General features: G+C 32.6%; 1 protein-coding gene across 6 annotated transcripts in view; it reads left to right on the plus strand.

The window, feature by feature from the left end:
• The window catches only part of LOC143257584 (uncharacterized), an 81643-nt gene extending 68799 nt beyond the window's left edge, over positions 1–12844 (plus strand). For 4 of the 6 annotated variants that reach the window (XM_076516488.1, XM_076516490.1, XM_076516491.1 and 1 more), the window contains 6 exons: positions 893–925; positions 1615–1744; positions 3774–3881; positions 5230–5300; positions 8042–8123; positions 9552–12844. In XM_076516488.1, the coding sequence (XP_076372603.1) occupies positions 893–925; positions 1615–1744; positions 3774–3881; positions 5230–5300; positions 8042–8123; positions 9552–9594 (467 nt within the window). In that variant the 3' untranslated portion in view covers positions 9595–12844. Of the gene's footprint in view, positions 1–892; positions 926–1614; positions 1745–3773; positions 3886–5229; positions 5301–8041; positions 8124–9551 lie in introns of all 6 variants that reach the window. The other 2 variants (XR_013031947.1, XR_013031948.1) reach the window with 1 other exon arrangement.
• Positions 12845–17415: the final 4571 nt, after the last annotated feature.

Genomic DNA, 17415 nt, shown 5'->3' on the forward strand with positions numbered 1-17415 from the left:
AAACCCTTTCAGTTATCCTGTGCATGTAATTTTGGCATGCCTTTTTTCTCTGCACTTAGTGACCAGTCATATCAATTTACTTCTTTTGATTTATGTTGCACTGTTAATTATGTGTAATATTATAAATATAACCAGTGTGATAGTATCAAATTGTACATGCTTTGTAATCATACTTCATTACCTTAAAGTATACAAAATCCTTTTATTGGAATTAATAATAATTTTCAGTTTTGTAATTCTGGTAAGAGTATTGTATATAATACCTGAAAAGCACTGCAGTTTAGGTGTGCTTCCTGAACATATACATAGCCTTAGATGGCTGCTACACTTACAACTACTGCATTTCTTTTGCTTCTAAACTTCTCTTAGTTGTGCATTGTGAGATTGTATTTTAAGATTTTATTTTTACATTAAGTGTTCCTATTTTTAAAATTGTAAATAATATGTCAATGTAAACACCTGCAAAGGATATTTAAATAGTCAATTTAGTGGCACCTAAACTCTCTACAACAAGAAGTAGTAATGCACAGAGAAAAATATATATGTAAAAATGACCTTCTTCGGTCACCGAATTTTGTGAGAGCTGCTTAATTCAAATTTAATGTATTTGTATTTGTATTTCAAATATACAAGTGTAATGTATGACTCCCAATTTAACCATAACCTAGCATACTACATTATACATTTCATCCATATGTAAAAAACACAATTATTTAACTTTCACTAAATCATTTTAATGCATAAAAAGTATAAAGAGTAAAAAAAAAAAACGATGTAATTTAAAAGTTACTCATACTTAGAATGAAATACTGTTTGGTGTCCAGTTTATGATGACTTTATTGTTTATCCATAATAATAAAATACACTTTTAATTTTTTTTTCATTCTTGCAGCTGGTGAAAGTCTCCTAGATGTGCCAGACTTAAGTATGTATTAATTTACATAATACTGTGATCTGACATTTGATGCAAGTGTTTCAAATTATAGATGTAGTAAAAGAATGTTCATGTTTATAATTTCTGTACTGACATTTTGTTATATCTGTATTTGATTGTATAAGCAGCCTTATGAAAATACTTGATAGGATGTTTTAATCTCCTGTATGGCACATTTCTTTTCAACCATTCACAAAAAAATGAAGCAAAGCTAAAAACTTTATTTAACTTCAGACATTTTTTTTGAGAGAAAGCAACTATTTAACAGCCAAATAAAAACTGCATGATCTATGTAGTAAATATTCACACTTAATTTATGTTTTTATTTTGTGAATTGCATCAATATTTTGAATGAAACTATTCAATATCAAAAGTAGTAGGAAAGCAGCATGATTTCATAATCACATGAAAGTTGGCAGATTTTAGTGACAAAAGAAAAAGACAAAGGTAATGGTAACATACATTTTGTAGTACATGTGATGGGGTATGGTTACTACACACTTCAAGAAAACACTTCTTTTTATATGGTGTAAATTTATGTTCATTTTTGGAGCAGTATGGTACCTTGTTTTAATAAACATTTCCTAACATAATAGTTTGTTTTGATTATTTTGATAAAGCTTCTCTAACACAGTACTTTGTTTTGATTGTTTTAATGAATGTTCCCTTCTTTCTAATAGATCGGGAAGGCCACAGCAGTGCTCGAAGTAGCATAAGTGAGGGTTCTGGCCTCAGTGCCTCATCGTCACACACTTATATACATGAGAAATCGACACTTGTGGTTGAAACCAGTGAGAATGGTGTGTTAAAGTGAGTGCTCTCTTTTATTAGAATAGTAAAATATATTATCCCATATTATTTGATTTTTGAGTTTGGTTAAAAACTTGTGAAGGTGAATTATTGTGAAATGAAAGTATAATAAATTCATGATACTTGTTTTCAGAATTTTATACTATTACAGTTTCTTAAAATATGGAAGAAGAATTTTTTACTCACTATGTACAGAAATGTCATAAATTCTTTATTCTCCAAGAAATTCAATTATCTGCTTAATGAATATGGAAATTATAAAAGAATCAGTTTTATGTTGAAAGGTAATTAAAAGTTTGAAAACGTATATAACTGCATTTTTTACTTTTTCTTACATTCTCCCATATGTGGTGAAGGACCTCTCAGAGAAAGTTCTGTTCTTTCAGTTTACCTCCACTGAGATCTAAACATTCACCCATGTGAACAGCTAAGTCTGTTTGCTCTGGTGCTATCACTGCTGTGCCTGTTCCATGCATGGACTATGGTTCTGTATTCAAGGCTCAGCTCCATGCCAGTTGGCAGTCAACTTGGAGAGAGCAACATGAAAACAAGCTTTTCCAAATAAAACCCTCCATTTAACTTTGGCCTTCTTGTTTCTGTAAGGATCGGATAGAGGAAGTTTTCCCAGCTAAACTACATACTGGTCACAGTTTTTTAGCTCATCATTTTCTTTTATCTGGGACTTATTCCCCAATATGTTGTCTGTGTGACACTCAGGTCAAATAAGCCACATTTTACTGTTTTAGCATTGTTACGACCCTCAATGAAGGCACCATTTAAGCATGTTTTGTCCCAAGGTTTATCTATAACGTTGGACAGTGTCATTGACAATGGTGACACTGTCTACCTTACACTATTATTTTAAATTCATAAATTAGACTTGTTTTTAAATATGATTCCTTTTTATAAATTAAAGTACACCTTGTTCAGTATTCAATTAGAAAATGGTTGTAATGTCAAATAACTCAAAACCAGGACTGGAAAGGCCAAATTCAGGTGAGTAATGCTGATGTTTGAACTTACCCATTAGTCATCCTGGTGAGTTATGATAATTAAAATTATTCTAACTAATGTACTTTAAAATTTGTATTACTGTAGTTTTTCTACTTACTACTGTAAAGTAGATATAAAATTGGATTTAATGCTATTTAAGTTTTTAATTCAAAAATTAAACTTTGTTTTGTTTTACCTTGATTTCGTTTTGCAAATTTTAATAATTTTACTTTAATTTTAACTTCTTACCAGATGTTTGGTGCAGATAGTCTAGCTGCTTTGTGCCATAAAATGCCAAACCAACCAACCAACTTGTATACTCTTAAATGGCCAAATGCAGCATAATGGTTAGTTTGCTGAACTGAGGATTAGAAGATCCAAAGTTTGTACTGTGAAGCTGTTTAACACATATTACCTTTTTAGCTGTGGCTGTGCTATGAATGCAACAGTAAATCATTTGAAAGAAAAATATGTGGTGTTGACTGGATAGTTAACCCTCTATCATCCATGGAAGGTTTTCCTTTCATTACCATAATTTGGGTAAATGAACATGTGGACATGATAAAGGGTTACAAATTAGGAAAAGTGAACTCTAAACTCTACAGGTCTCGTACTTGGCTGTTTAGTCCACATGTGCATATGATACCATTCAGATTAAAAACGATATTACCAGTGTTGGTTTAAAAGTCCCAGATTTGAACTTGAAAAAAAAAAAGGAAATTGAGCTTATTGTTTGAGATTTCACTGTCTTATGTAGTAAGCGAGAGGGGAAAATTATCCTAGTTTTTGTAATGTTATTCATGATAGTTAGATAACATATAATGTATTTTTAGTAAATAAAATGATGTTATTAACAATTTATTGTTTTAGTCTAATGTGTATTTCATGTTACTGGATATATTTTAATTCCCTCATGTGTTCATTATGTAAAACATATTTTAGCTTAGAATGGGACTATAGAATTCTATACCACCATATAACAATGTCTTATGATTATTATAAAAAGTGGCTTAGAGTTTTTACATTCATTTATTAGGCATTACTTGGTTCCCTCATCCCTTGCTAACCGCAGCAAATGGAAGAAGAAGGGTGCCAAGCTACACATATACAATGACCACATTTTTGTTGCCAAACATTTACCTGGGTATGTAAGTATATTATATATTCTATAACTGGTTTATCTTACAGTTTGATCTCTGTTAATAATAAGTTAATTGGAAATGCATGTGTTCTTTTACATTGTATTTTAAAATGTTTATTCATTACTATTGATTCAAGACAATCATTAGTAGGTAAAACTGAAAAGAAAGTTGACATTTCTGCTAGTATATAGGAAGAGATAACCTTTCTACTACAAGTTTAGTTTCACCCAAAGTGAAAACCACCACTAAATATGGAGAGTTAACCTTTTTACTAGAAGTTTAGGTTTCACCCAAACTGAGAACCACCAGTGACTAGGAAAAAGGTTAACAGTAAACACTGATCATATTAGTTTTATTGAGCTTCTGCTTTTCTTTCAGTAACAAAAAGTTCAGATAGATTTTTTTCTTAAAAATAGTTCACGTTAATGTAGTTCTGTATATGTGTGTGTGAGTGTGTCATAGTAATGCTCATAAAGTTATAAATAAAATTAGAGGTGTAAATATTACCAAATAATGAATGTTTTACTTCTAAAAATAGTAAATTACTTTAAAGGAAATGGGCTATATATGGTCTTGTGGCTAAAATGCCAGACTATGTATCTGAGGGTTCACAGTTATCTTGTTTTTGTAAGATCACACTCCATACTTTTGGACCGTAGCTTTATTGTAAAAGTGAATGTCAAATCCCAATATTTTATTACAATAACAAGAGTTGGGTACTGTTGACCTGGTGCCTTCCTTCTGGTCTGTAAGTTGAAAAGAATTGGTGTATCTTTATTTAAATATTCTAAACGAACATACAGACTTTAGTAAAAAAATCCCAGTGTTGGATTATGCTACGTTACCCTTATACTTTATAATAGTCACAGTTATTTGTTTACATTGTAAAATCTGAGCTAAAAAATCTAAGACACTTTGAATCTAAGGCTTTATCATTACAAGTTTTGCTATAAAATTCAATATAAGTTTTTTCCTTTTTATAAAGTAGTTACAAAATAAATTATTGTCATATGTTTTTCCTTTTATATTATCAAATGTGTATCTATATTATTCTTTAATAGAGACGTACTTCAATAAAAATGTTTTTGTTAATGCTGACCAGAAACTTTATGATATTTTTGTTAAAATGTTTAGCTGTTTAGTAAAGTGTTTGGAACTTGTCTTTCTGATTACTTATGATTTTGAGTGCATTTCTTTGTATGGTAATAAGATTTGATTTTGTTCCTTTTATCAAAATCTTTGTTCTGTTCAACATATGCATAAAAATGTAACTTTACGTCTGCGCGTTACTGGTATACATGGTTGGAAAGGGATTTTAAAATCTCTCGTGTTTTTTACCTTGATTTTTAGGTCAACTGTTTGCCAGATGTGTGGGAGAAACCTCTCTCGTCGGCCTGGTAAACAGGGCTATCAGTGTAGAGGTAAGCACTGTTAAATCTGGTAATGTATATTGGTATCATTATAACCTGAAGGAAAATGGTTTGGCTAAAAAAGATAAAAATAATAGTACAATATACCCAGTTACTGAACACTCTAAAATATTTCATATCCATCTTCTATGATTTAATGTTAAGAAAATGGAAAGAAATGTAATAAATCTGAATATTTTAAAATTTCCAGGAGAAACCGAGTCTAACATTTCAAGTAACTTTTAGCGATTTCATGTAAAGTAATAAAATTTATGTGGACAGTTTAACTTGAATTATTTTATACTTGTGTATATTACTTCTATAATAGCTTCTTAGCTAATTTACAGAAAATATATTACTGTTAAACTTAATTATTATTCCTACATTACAAATTCTCTTACAAGATGATGCACAGTTTTTGGATATTCTATAGTATTATGCATGTACGTTTATAATTTTACAGTAGTATAAACACCTAAACAATAAATTCATGAAAATAATATTTCCTATGGCACTTGATGACCTGCCATTGCTCCGTTTGGCTTTTGCATCCAGGCGCAATTGGATGACTTGGGTCTGTCCTTGGATAACATTGCAGATTCCACAGGTCAGCCCATCCCACCATGGTTTATTACGGCCCCCAACTGTGACCTTTTTTTCAGTCATCTGAAAAAGGCAGATACTCCAGATTGGAAGTACCATCATTTATTTAATGAACATCTTTCAAACAATCATTCCGTTCCCATTTATACAGAAGATTCCAAATCAGGTAATTCAGTGGGCTCTGCTATGGTTTGCTGTGGTTCGGTGGTTGCGCGCAGAATCCCCTCTACAGCTTCTGTGTTCACTGCTGAACTGTATGCCATATCTCTTGCCCTGGATCATATTGAAGCTGAGCAGTACTCCAACTGCACTATTTATACTGACTCGCTTAGTTCTCTACTGACTCTGGAATCGCTTTACGTTGGCTCACACCCTGTTCTCGCTGATATTCAAAACCGACTGGCCCATTTCTCATTAACTGCTACTTCTATCCAATTTTTCTGGATACCAGGCCATGTTGGTATTCGTGGGAACGAGCTTGCAGACACGGCAGCTAAATCTATCTGCTCTGGCACTATCACCACTGTGCCTATTCCGTACATGGACAATGGTCTTGTATTCAAGACTCGGCTCCTTGCCAGCTGACAGTCCACTTGGAGTGAGCAATGCGACAACAAGCTTTTTCAAATAAAACCCTATATTGGGCTTTGGCCATCTAGCTTCCTTAAAGTTCGGAAGGAGGAAGTTGTTCTAACTAGACTACGCATTGGTCACAGTTTTTTAACTCATCGTTTTCTTTTATCTGGAACTGATGCACCAATGTGTAGTTTGTGTAACACTCAAATCACTATCAGCCACATTTTACTTTCTTGCCATCGTTACGATTCTCAACGAAAGCAATATTTTAAACTTGTTTTTTTCCCAGGGTTTATCAGTAACATTGGACAATATTATTAGTGATGGTGACACTGTCCACCTTGATAAAGTTTTTAGTTTTTTAATGGCCATTAATCTTTTTTAATCTCATTTAAGTGTTGGATATTTATTCATTACACATTTTTAATTGTGGTTTTCTTTTTAGTCTCAATCTCTCTAGTTCAATTTGACATTGAAAAATGGCCAGAACATTAAATAACATGACACCAGGACTAGAAAGGCCAACTTCAGGTGACTAACGCTGCTGTTTGAACTACCCATTAGTCGTCCTGGCGAGTTGTTATTCCAATTTTGCTACATGTCTTACTTTACCCTTTGGTTCTGGCCATATTGACACATAACCCAGAACCAGGACTGGAAAGACCAACTTCATGTGTGACGATGGTTCTGGTACTTGCCTGTTAGTCTTCCTGGCGGGTTATGATTGTTACCATTCTGCTACAGAAGTTCTTTACAACTTTCTAGATTGGATGTCAACATCACATTTATGCAATTTTCTGTTTATAATTGCTGTTTTGTTTTTACCTTTGTTTACTTTTACAAATTTTACTACATTTACTTTACTTTTACCTTTTTACTGGACATTTGGCTACTCATTATTACAATTTTGCTACATGTCTTTTAAAACGTTTATTACTTTACCTTTTGATAATGGCTGCTATGACACATAACCCGGAACCAGGACTGGAAAGGCCAACTTCAGGTGACTGACGGTGGTTCTTGAACTTATCTGTTAGTCTTCCTGGTGGGTTATGATTATTACCATTTTGCTAGAGTAAGTACTTTACAACTTCTTTTACTCTGCTTTCTCTCTCACCATTGTAAACTAGGTGTCAACATTGGTTTTATGCTTTTTGTGTTTTTCAATGATGTTTTGTTTTACCTTCATTTCCTTTTCTGTATTTTACTACAGTTAATTTATTTTTACCTTTTTATCGGATGTTTGACGCAGATAACCTAGCTGCTTTGTGCCATAAAACACTAAATCAATCAGTCAATCAATCAATTCACCAATGAACCAGATATTATTATACTGATTATTTTCCTTATATGAGTCATTAGAATCCAAATTTCAGAGGTGTTATCTTATTAAACTGTAGAACTAGCTTCAAACTGCCATGTTAAATGCCTAACATACAACATGGATTTAATTTTATCTTCACATTTTTGAAGATGTCTATCTGTGTACCATTTTTTATTTTATTATGTAAAATATTCCATTGTTATATTTAAATTATTCATTAGAAGTGTATATGTTTTTTTAACAAAAACAGATTGTAACCTGATATGTCACAAGAGCTGTCATATTCGAGTGGAAAGCTTCTGCCCTCACTCAACTATCAACAGCATGGATATGTAAGTACAGATCTCAAATAGTCAATATTAATAATACATAAGTAGTTTCATGTGTAATCCTTAAATACATATTTTTTGTTTCATTATTCATTCCTATTTGTGTACATAAAATATACACACACATGCATGCACACACACACACACACACACACACACATGTAGCTTCATGTTTCATTCATAACTCTGTAGATAGTATCTATTGTTCTATTCTACAAACACTGGTTGAGATACACTGTAATAGCAAGCTCAAATTACAAAATATATAAATGTGAAGCTCACAGCTAGCTATTGTGTGTGTGTTTTCTTATAGCAAAGCTACATCGGGCTATCTGCTGAGCCCACCGAAGGGAATCAAACCCCTGAGTTTAGCGTTGTAAATTTGGAGACATACCGCTGTACTAGTGGGGGCGCTAGCTACTATTGCTGTTGGTGATTGACAACTCAGATGTAACATACTTTGTAGGCTTAAGATTATATATATGATCCAGATTTTAAATTTCTGACTTCATTCTGCTTGTGAGGAATGTAACCAGGGGTTAAAACATGTATTTTAATGTTGTTCACAACATTAAAGTTAACCTGAAGATAATCTAAGAAGATTGAAACTTTGTTCTGTACTTTATTTTAATTAAAGTGCTAATACCCATACCAATTGTTTTGAGAATACATTTTTACTTCAGGTGTGTTTCTCATCGTCACGAAGGAGTTAACACAGATGCATGACATTTCATTATTACATTGTGTGCTCTATTTTATGAAATAGCTTTCCTACAAAGTCTTTCATTCCATTTGTATAATTTGTATTCTAGCTTGATTGTTTTTTCACATTAGGTGGTTTGTTATATATGTATGTATGTATATATACTCAGGGTGGATAAAGTGCCCCCCTTGAAATCTTGTTGATTTGTTATATTGTTTATTAGATAACAGAAAAATATGTAATACTATATTTTTTTAGAATGAACTCAATGAGATCTGTTCAAATATGATCTCAAATCCTAATTTTAACATTTGCTTTTGTAAATACCTGAACTTTTCATAATATTAGTTACATTTACTCATAAGAAACTACAACAGATACACCACATTTTTTATGAGAATATACAACTGAAGCATTTTTGTTATCTAGTAAAAGATATAATAAATTAACAACATTTTCAAGGGGGCCACTTTTTTTCCCACCCCCTGTATATATAAAAAGTATCTATCTGTTAATATTTGATAGTTAGGTGGTATCACAGACTACTGTTCAGTATAAAACTAAAAGCCAGAAAACAACTAAATCCTTTTAAAAAAAAGTAATATATCTCAGTTTAAATTTATTTAAAATATACATGTTTTATTTGTAATTTATTTTTTTCTTATTTTTGAATTAAAAGAATATAAATGTTTACTGCCTTTTACTTAGTTTTGTTTTGTGTTTTATAGGGAATATGTACAAGATCCAAGAGCAAAACCTAAAAGCAGCTGATGAGTGAAAAGTTGAGAAGGAAGTGATCGTTATGGTGAATAAAACAGAATAATTTTTATTTTCATGTGAATAATTTTGTTAGATAATCAAAGTCTTCAATCTAATTTAGGTGTTATATCAATGAAAGTGAAACCAGACTAACATTTATTTTGTTACTTTTCTGTTAAAACTTGAATGATGAACTTTAGGACAGTTTCCTTGATAAATTTAAACTAATTCTCCCTAATTTGAGCTCTTTAAAATATTTTGCACCTGAAAAATAATTGATTTTTTATAAAATCCTCAAAGGAGTGATAATGAAACCACAATTTGTGTGTTTTTATTACAAAAGCTACAACAGATAACTCCCTAAACATAGATTTGTTTGTTACTTGGTTTTATGACCCAACTGTTTTTAATTAAAAATTTTTCTTTCTTTTGTTTTTCTTTGAGTTTGAAGTGATGTTTCTTTGTTGGTTTTGATTTCAGTTCTTGTTTTATCTTTTAATGTTTACATGTTTGCTATAATACATTGACATGAGGTTTACATCTTGTAAAGAAGTTTGATTTAAATTGTATTATCTGTTCTGCTTAATGTCATTATATACAATGAAGAAGCCTTATGCTGTTTATGTAACCCATGTTAAAAATACGACTAACAGAGAGGCTGTTTATGTAACCTATGTTAAAATACTACTAACAGAGAGGCTGTTTATGTAACCCATGTTAAAAATACTACTAACAGAGAGGCTGTTTATGTAACCTATGTTAAAATACTACTAACAGAGAGGCTGTTTATGTAACCTATGTGAAAATACTACTAACAGAGAGGCTGTTTATGTAACCTATGTTAAAATACTACTAACAAAAAGTGCTGTGTGCGTCACCAAGTTTAGAACTTCTTTGCTTTTCTGTCTCCTGGGGACTATTGGGAAACCTGTATTCACTTAACTCTCGAGTCGAGAGTCACATGGTTATTGAAGTTGTAAATGTTGTATTAGGTGTGTATCTAATGTTCTGTATTCCTTAAAATGTCTTAACTTGAATTTGTTTTTATCAATTGTGACTTGTATCCTAGAATCTGAAAGTGTTAGGTTAAGAATCTTTATGTTTGAAATAGTAGTATAGTAATCACGTAATTTATGTTTAAAATTTACGTGGAACTTCTAAATCTTTGTGGTGTACTGTAATAAGTAAGATTAGATTGGAATACAACAGTAACAGGACATTTGAAGTTACATTTACTGCTATTAAAAACTTTATTTTAAAATTCAGAAAATGTGTGGCAGCTAAACAAGATGAAATGTGATGTTCTGTTAGTTTAAGTTAATTTATATTTTCAAAATATTATTACACTAAAAAATCAGTACATAAGAAGTAAATACATTCAAAATGTTAAATATGTTTACTTTGAATTCAAAATACTAGACATGTATTTTAGCCATTAGTCAGTGAAATCAAAATGAAGATAAAATTGTTCATTTAGATTGTGATTAATGTATCAAACAAGTTAACTGTTGCAAATTTGCATTAATTTTTGAACAATGTTGATAAAGGTCATTGTATTAAATGGTATTGTTACGTGTTAGTGGTGTTGGTCTGTGTAATATATCAATAAGAAAATGAATTAATGTTCATTGGAAAGTATCACTTAATGTATTAAGATTTACTACAAAGTTTACAAAATTAATTATAAACCTTACATTATTCATGTCTTTTTTTTGGCTGCTATAGAGAAATAATATTTAGCTGAGTATGTTCAATGTTGTCTTTGTATAGTAAGATGAGTGCAAATCAGTTATTACAGTTGTGAGGTTCTGGGATTCACATACTGTTAATGGTGAAGAAAAATTCATATCGTTCATTGTGGCTACAGGTGCATTACAAGAGTGATGGTCATATCCAAAGGATACTTTGTTGGTAGTGGGTTGCATTTAATAGCTGCATTCCCTTGACTCTTATAACTTCAAAATTAGGGATGAAGAGGATTATTCCTTCAGTAGCTTTGTTCAAAATTCAACAAACAAAGAATTTATACAGCGTATCCAGTATTTTAATAATGTGTCTATGTATTCTTGAATCAGTCCTATATAATTTCTACTTTCACAGACATACCTATTATACTCAAATGCTTATTTTCATAGAAGTTTTAATTAAGTCATAGCTGTGCAATTTTGAAGCATTAAACTTATACTTCATAAAGTACAGGATAGGTTCATTATTCATCAGTGCAAACTAGAACTTGCACAGTTCAGAAGCAAGGTGCATAAAAACAATAAATATGTAATTATTTATTGATTGTGCAACATTTGTTGTTTTTTTTTCAGTAACTGTCCTATCTCTAGTGCCCATCTGCCTGAATCAGGCTGCTCTCTGACATTAACTGTCTTATATCTTGTGCCCATCGTGTTCACTGTTGTATATAGATATCTGAGCACTCCAGTGACACAGCAGAATGTGTGCAGACTCATTGCCAGATGGTGGGCAGAGAACATGATTGCCCATTGTCTGTGTGAGTAATTAAAAAAACAAACAAAACATATAGATACTCATGTCTTGGCACTGCTATGTTGCATTGCTAATCCACTTACATTCATTCCTTGTTGGGTGAATGTACTTATAATGATACTCATCTCTTTAAATTCATAACTTGTTTTGCTATCATTATAAATGTTTGAAGTCAGAGAATATTGAGTTATCTTTTATTTGCACAAGCAACAACTGATCTGTTTACCATTAATTTACTGTATAACATTCAACAATTAATGAAAGTGAGTCATATGAACCAAATTAGAACATTTTACTTGTCTGAAATTATAGTGTATTGAGAATAGTGTTTTAATTTAATGAAATGTGTGCAGTACTTTATAATAATGACTGTTATAAAATCATTAGGCAATGTTTGTGCAACAGTGTAACTTTGTTTACTGGTGTGTGTAAATGATTTTTTTTCAGTGTATTACATTGTTTACAATGATTACATTGTTTTTATATAATAAAGTAAAAACGAAATATTTACATACTGAAATGACAAATAACTTTATTGCTGTTTATCTTTCTGTATTGTTTTCTAGTTATAAAACAGATTGTTTATGTGTATTAGTATTTTCGTTTGTAGTCATGGTTGTATTTTTAATTCACGTACTAAACTTCATAGAACTTTAGGTAAAGATATATTTTAACACTGTTTAGCAAATTTTGTGTCATAAAAATTTCTTTGTTGTATAAAATCTTCTGAATTAAAACAACAGAATACATTTAGGTTCTGTAACTTGTGTTGTTTGTTGATTGGTAAATAAAAAATTGCCTAAAATTCTTCCATATTTGTATAAATACAAATTATAACATTGGTTATGTTTAGAATTACAAACTAAGAAATTCTTAAGTTTGGAATGTAAAATTTGGGGTTGGAATGAAATGGTGTAAACTTAAGAAATAATTCACGCAACCTGATTTGTGTGGAATTTCAACGTTAAAATTGGTGGACTCAGCAGATAGCCTGATGTGGCTTTGCTATAAAAAAACACACCTACACTCAATGTTAAAATCCGGAGTGTGATTCCTCGCATTAGACACAGCAAATAGTCAGCCCACTGTGGCTTTACTCTAAATCAAGGGTCTCCAAACCTTTTTGGACAAGGACGGAGAGGTAGATCTTTTTATGCTTTGTGGTAAAATTAAGTAGGGATGCCTACATGATCAGCATACAACATCACTAATTTATTTCTCATAAGAGCACATACTGAAAATATTTAAGATGCACAATCACCTTTTTTATCATTAGTGAGAAGCATGAAACTGGTATTTTTCTGACAAAATTACACTTAATTGAGGTTCAAAGTTAGTGCTCCCTATCATTAAAAGTGATTTGAAAATACTCATCAGATAACGTTGATCTGTAATTAGATGTCATGTACTTCATCTTTGAAAATATCTTTTCACGGAAATAGATAGTGTCAAAAACTGACATGAATCCACAGGTAAAGTTTTTTTAAATGAATATATTGATCACGTGGAAGGCATTTATAGAACTCATGTCAGTTTCCCTTCTGTGTATTTGTCCTTCAACGTGTCGTTGAATTGCAGGTCAATCACTTCCATTTAAATCTCAGATGGCAGTTAATCAATAACACAGTCATATGGGTTTTGGAAGATTCTTTATTTCTGTTGCACTCGCATCAAGATCAGAAAAATGCTCTTTGAACCGTAGTTTCAGGTCAGAAAGGATACTTTGTGCAAATCTGCGTGGATATGAGGATCCCGTTTCTTGCTTGAACTTTTCACAACATGGAAAGTGTGTGGAGCAACTCTTCAGCAATTACGGCTCAAAAAGAATTACACCTCAGTGTACATATCACAGATAATCATGGTTTCGCCTTGTAACATAGGATTAAATTAATTCAGGGGCATGGTGAAGTCTACAGAAAAAGCTCATTTCCAACGCCATTCACTGTTTGTGAGTAACTGGATGAAAACGGTTCTTTTGATTTAAGAAAATTGCTATCTCAGTTCTTAGTTTAAAAAAATCGCGACACAATCTCACCACAGCTTTGCTGTGTCGGGATATGTTTCTTCTATTTTCGCCAAACATTCACGATGGTCGAGTCTGTGACACATGACAGATCCAGATATTTTTCCACGCAGTGCCTGCTGATGAATAATGCAGTGAAGAATGAACCATAGGCTTGGAAGAACACGCACTTTCAACAGCTTTGTAAATGTGCCCAATTAAACCTTTTCCTGCACCACATATTTTTACAACCATCTGTTGTAACGAACTTCAGCAGTTTCTATTCCAGGTTGTACTGAGTTAGTGATTTTTTGACCTCTTTGAAAATGTCGTAATACGTGGTTTTTCCATGCATACTGTGCGCCGTAGCTAATTTTTTAACTACATCAGAATTAATATTGACTCAACGAATAAACAGCAACAACAGTGAAGTGTCGGGCACATCTGTTGACTCGTCAAGCGCGATGGAAAAGCACTCGAACCCTTTGGCCTTGTCTTTCAGCTAAGACACAATATTGCTACCAACGTTCTCGAATCTACGATAAACTGTATTCGTCAAAAGGCTAATAGTCTTAAATAAATCTACTTTTTTGGGGCACATTTTTTCAACTGCTTGAGTCATACATAATTTAATCAGCTCACCATCACTAAATAGTTTTCCTCGTTTGGCTAACAGGTGTACCATTTTTCATTAAAAACACAACTTTTAGAGTCAACTTTTCTTCCCTTGTCCTGACATAATAATAATTAGGAATAACTATGAACTCGAACATAAAGTAAACAGGAGCAAACATTGAGGTACACGGTGCAGACGTAAGAAGAAACACGCTGCTTGAAGGCACTGGAATCAGTAAGGGGGCGACGCAATACTAAGTAATGTGACGTTTTCCAGCAAACAGAAAAGTTTATCGCATCTAGATTGGCTTTTGCTCAATTACGTTTTATTTTCTGTTTTTTATAATATTAACAAATTATATTATTACTTTAATAAACTGTGGGCAAGCCGAATGTAGTTTAAAGACCCATTCTCTAAATCAAACAAATCTGCTGTGTTAACGCAGTATCGGTGATAACTTTACAGTAAAATGTAAAACATTGACCGATTTGTAGGTCGAATTCATGAAATAACATTTTCAGAATTGGCGAAATTTGCAAATATAGTGGATCAACGATCTTGGGGATTAAGAATTGACAACAAAATTCTTTCAAAATTTGTAATGAAAAGCAAGCGGCCTCAAGGTGGATAATATTAAAAGGCAATATATTAGAATGAAGTAATCGCGATAGTTAAGTGGTTGAAACTTAGTTGAATGAACAGTACCTGCCTGTTGTAGAGTACGTCGTTTCGGAAGTCTTCCGCCTGTTGCCGTCCATTCAATTAAATTTAATCAAGAATTCTATGCCTAAACAATCTATAAAACATTAGGTCAGTGGTTAGCTTACGGATTTATAACACTCAAATCCGAGTTCAATTCCTCACTGTGGACATAGCCAATTGTGTATCTTTGTGCTTAAAAACAATTAAAGGGAAAAAAAAATCTGACAATAAAAGGTATAACGTAATCAACGTCGATCTATGTCAAAATGAAATGTACCAGAGTGAAAAGAAAGAAGGTATTTCTGAAATAGAAAAGAAACAGGGTATTGAATACGTAACGAAAGATATAACAGTTTAATAATAACCTAAAACAAAACCAAGGAGTATAGCTTTTGTTAATACTTATTATAACTGTTGTGAAAATGGTATTTTACTTTCAACAAAATGTACGACAACGTTTCAATTTCCAATTATCTTTCTTCACGGCTTTAATTAATACGAGGTCTGTTCAAAAAATACGCGGACTGTTTGAATTGCGCGGCTCCAGTTGGTTCCAGGGGAATCCGCTTAGTGTCGCTAGGTTCGCACAGATCAGCTGATTACGACACCATTTCCAGATTGCAGATATCTTCATTTGTGTATTAGCTACGCGGTTTTAAGTGAAGTGCGATTTTTTTCGTTTGGTGGATTTCAGAATGAATGACCTGAAGGAGCAACGACTTACTGTGAAATTTTGTGTTAAACTTGGAAAATCTGAGACTCAAACTTTTGCTATGCTTAACACGGCTTACGGTGATGTTGCTATGAATCGTACGGCATGTTTTAAGTGGCATGAACGTTTTAAGGATGGTCGACAGTCCATTGAAGATGATGAGCGTCCTGGACGTCCTTCCACGTCAACTAACGACCCACACGTCGACAAAATTAACACTCTGGTGCGGGCAAATCGACGTCTGACTGTCAGGAAGCTTACTGAAGAGTGTGGGATATCAGTTGAATCTTTTTACGAGATTTTGACCGAAAAACTGAAGATGCACCGCGTTGCTGCGAAATTCAGCCCTCAGAACTCGTGAGTTTTTGGCCAAACACTCGATCACTGTTCTTCCCCACCCCCCCTACTCACCTGACCTTGCTCCTTGCGTTTTTTTCTTGTTCCCCAAACTCAAAAGACCCTTGAAAGGAAGAAGATTTGAGACGATTCCCGAGATTAAGGCAAATGTGACGAAGGAGCTGGAGGACATTACAAAAGAAGCGTACCAGGACTGTTTCAACAAGTGGAAACACCGTTGGGATAAGTGTGTGCGTTGGGGAGGAGAGTACTTTGAAGGGGTCCCAGACCTGTAACTTCTAAATAAAGTACATTTTGTTTTATGACGTCAGTCCGCGTATTTTTTGAACAGCCCTCGTATCTAGGTTAGCTGGCTCGTTTTCATATTCTTCATTCACGTGAAAACTATGACTGACGCTGTTTACGTGTGAAGAAGCTAAATGGATGAATGGATTATTTACGTAACGTATACATAAAAAAAAAAAAACTGTCATAAGAGGGTTTTTCTGGCATTTTTCTTTTCCATTAAAACCATGAAAAATTCATAAATAAAAGTTGGGGGTGAAAGGCCTGCCTATGCTAAGACTTTTCCTGGTTATTCCATCACTATGTGAAATAATTTCGTCATTTATAATGGGCTAAACAAGGGGATGACCTTTCCATGCATATTTCCTCACTTTAAGAAACTGTTGCGTCATTGTAGTGACATGAACACAAATAAGTATTTATAATTAAACAGTATACTTTGCATAGCCTCGCTGATAACACGATAAAATGCGTGAAATAAAGAAAATATGGGATTTTAAGAAGGCTAGTTGGTCCCGGTATCATTATAAGTACGAAAAGAATAGAGCATTTTGATTTGTAACGAAGATTCCAACCGCAAGTTTTGTGAAGAAGGTTGATAAATATTTTCAACAAAACGTTAAGCTGTCTTAACAATTAAAGCTTCTCGTATCAAACTTG

Source organism: Tachypleus tridentatus, chromosome 7, assembly GCF_004210375.1.
Source record: "Tachypleus tridentatus isolate NWPU-2018 chromosome 7, ASM421037v1, whole genome shotgun sequence".
Taxonomy (NCBI): Eukaryota; Metazoa; Arthropoda; class Merostomata; order Xiphosura; family Limulidae; genus Tachypleus; species Tachypleus tridentatus.